This window comes from Phalaenopsis equestris, unplaced genomic scaffold (genome assembly GCF_001263595.1).
Source record: "Phalaenopsis equestris unplaced genomic scaffold, ASM126359v1 Scaffold196868, whole genome shotgun sequence".
Taxonomy (NCBI): domain Eukaryota; kingdom Viridiplantae; phylum Streptophyta; class Magnoliopsida; order Asparagales; family Orchidaceae; genus Phalaenopsis; species Phalaenopsis equestris.
The window spans coordinates 1-1699 of record NW_018216817.1 but is presented as its reverse complement, the minus strand read 5'-3'; the positions used below and the strand labels follow the sequence as shown (position 1 = coordinate 1699).

At 44.0% G+C, this 1699-nt stretch overlaps 1 protein-coding gene across 1 annotated transcript; it reads left to right on the top strand.

The window, feature by feature from the left end:
• Positions 1–980: 980 nt before the first annotated feature.
• LOC110035226 (ethylene-responsive transcription factor ERF018-like) lies at positions 981–1681 on the top strand. Its single transcript, XM_020739459.1, has one exon. The coding sequence runs from the start codon at positions 1028–1030 to the stop codon at positions 1604–1606; it is 579 nt and encodes a 192-aa protein (XP_020595118.1). The 5' UTR covers positions 981–1027; the 3' UTR covers positions 1607–1681.
• Positions 1682–1699: the final 18 nt, after the last annotated feature.

Below are 1699 nucleotides of genomic sequence, written 5' to 3'. Positions count from 1 at the left end.
GAGGGGCAAGATATCTTTCGGGTTATGATTATTCACCATCAACTCGATAGTCCAACATCGCTTTGCCGATATGAGCTCTTTATCAGGGACTGATGGTCAACGGCTAGACTAACTCCAACTTATCGGCGAAGCCTTCTTGATCTAATCAGTCATGTCAATCCAAAGCTAATCAAGCTCAGCCGACCGACAATGTCTACTTAGTCTAGCCTACTGTCAAAGCCAGACAAGTTCCTACAACCTAACTAAAGAGCAACCCTACGATATGCTCGTATCTGTAAAATACATATAATACATTTTATAGCCACCATTAAAGTAAGGGCAAAAAATATAACATATCTATATTACACTCTAGTCCATATAAATAAGAAGATCATTTTATGAGAATGGAGATGCAAACACAATGTAATATTATTTATTATTATTCACTCATTTCTCTATTTTTTATTTTCTGAGCCTCTAATTATCGGGAAAGTTTGAAAAAACAAATTCATATTCTTTTTACTTTTCAAATATTATCTTTAAAAATCAATAGAATTATATTTTTTCACAAACAAGTAAACGAAAAAATTATTGTATCGGGACACCAAATCTCAATTTGCATCAGGTATCTAATTAAAATTGGTCATATGTTAGTGTGGGTCCCACACTTTTAAAAAACAACTAATAAATACATTTCAATTGGATCCATATTTTGATGTGACCAATTTTAATTGAAGACACGTGTCAAATTCAAATTTCATGATAGAATAATTTCTCTAACTACACTACACTACAAGCCAAGGCAGAACATCTCCATCAACCTCAGTCTCCACACCGCCCAACTCGGCCCCATCTCTTTCCAAATAAATTCTGAGCTTCTCACGCGTCCCAATTCGTTCAAAAAATCAGCTCCCCTTCAACCGCGTACGCGCTCCCAAATTTTTAAACTCCCGAACTATAAAATCCCATTCCCTCCCTCCTCCAAAAACTCCCATCTTTACTCTCCCCACACTCTCCCCCCTCATCCCAATTCCTCTCCACTCCTCCCATGGCCAATCCCGTCGAATCCACCGCCGCCGCCGCCTTCGCCGCCTCCGCCGCCGTGAAGTACAAAGGCGTAAGAAAGCGCAAATGGGGCAAATGGGTTTCCGAAGTCCGGCTTCCCAACAGCCGGGAGAGAATCTGGCTCGGCTCCTACGATTCCCCCGAAAAGGCCGCACGAGCCTTCGACGCCGGCAGTTTCTTACTCCGCGGCCATCGCGCCAGTCTCAATTTCCCGGATCAGATTCAGGACATCTCCATGTACTGCAGTCGCTTGAACCCGACGTCGCAGCAGATACAGATCGCCGCGGCGCGCTACGCCCATGCTGACTATCCGGCGCAATCTCAGCCTTCGGAGCAGCCGGTTTTGCAGCCTGCGGAGTGCTCTCCGTCGCCATCGCCGTCGCTTTCTCCTGCGGCGAATCATTGGGAGTATATGGATCAGTTGATTTCACCTACAGTTATGGGGATTCATGATTTTTCTTCTTACGATTTGACTAACCCGAGTGAGCAATTTGCGCAGATGGATTTGGATGCGGAGAACTGTTACGATTTTGTTCGAAGTTCAGATCTTTGGGAATTTTGATGGCGGAATTTTTTTGCCCTGGGGAAGAGGAAAGTTGGATTTTTGGGGGAGTTTTACTTGAATGGGAGTGTTAAACGGGTTGAACCGGCCGGG

Excerpts from the sequence above, each read along its gene's own strand:
- LOC110035226 (XM_020739459.1), top strand. The coding sequence starts at position 1,028 with ATGGCCAATCCCGTCGAATCCACCGCCGCCGCCGCCTTCGCCGCCTCC.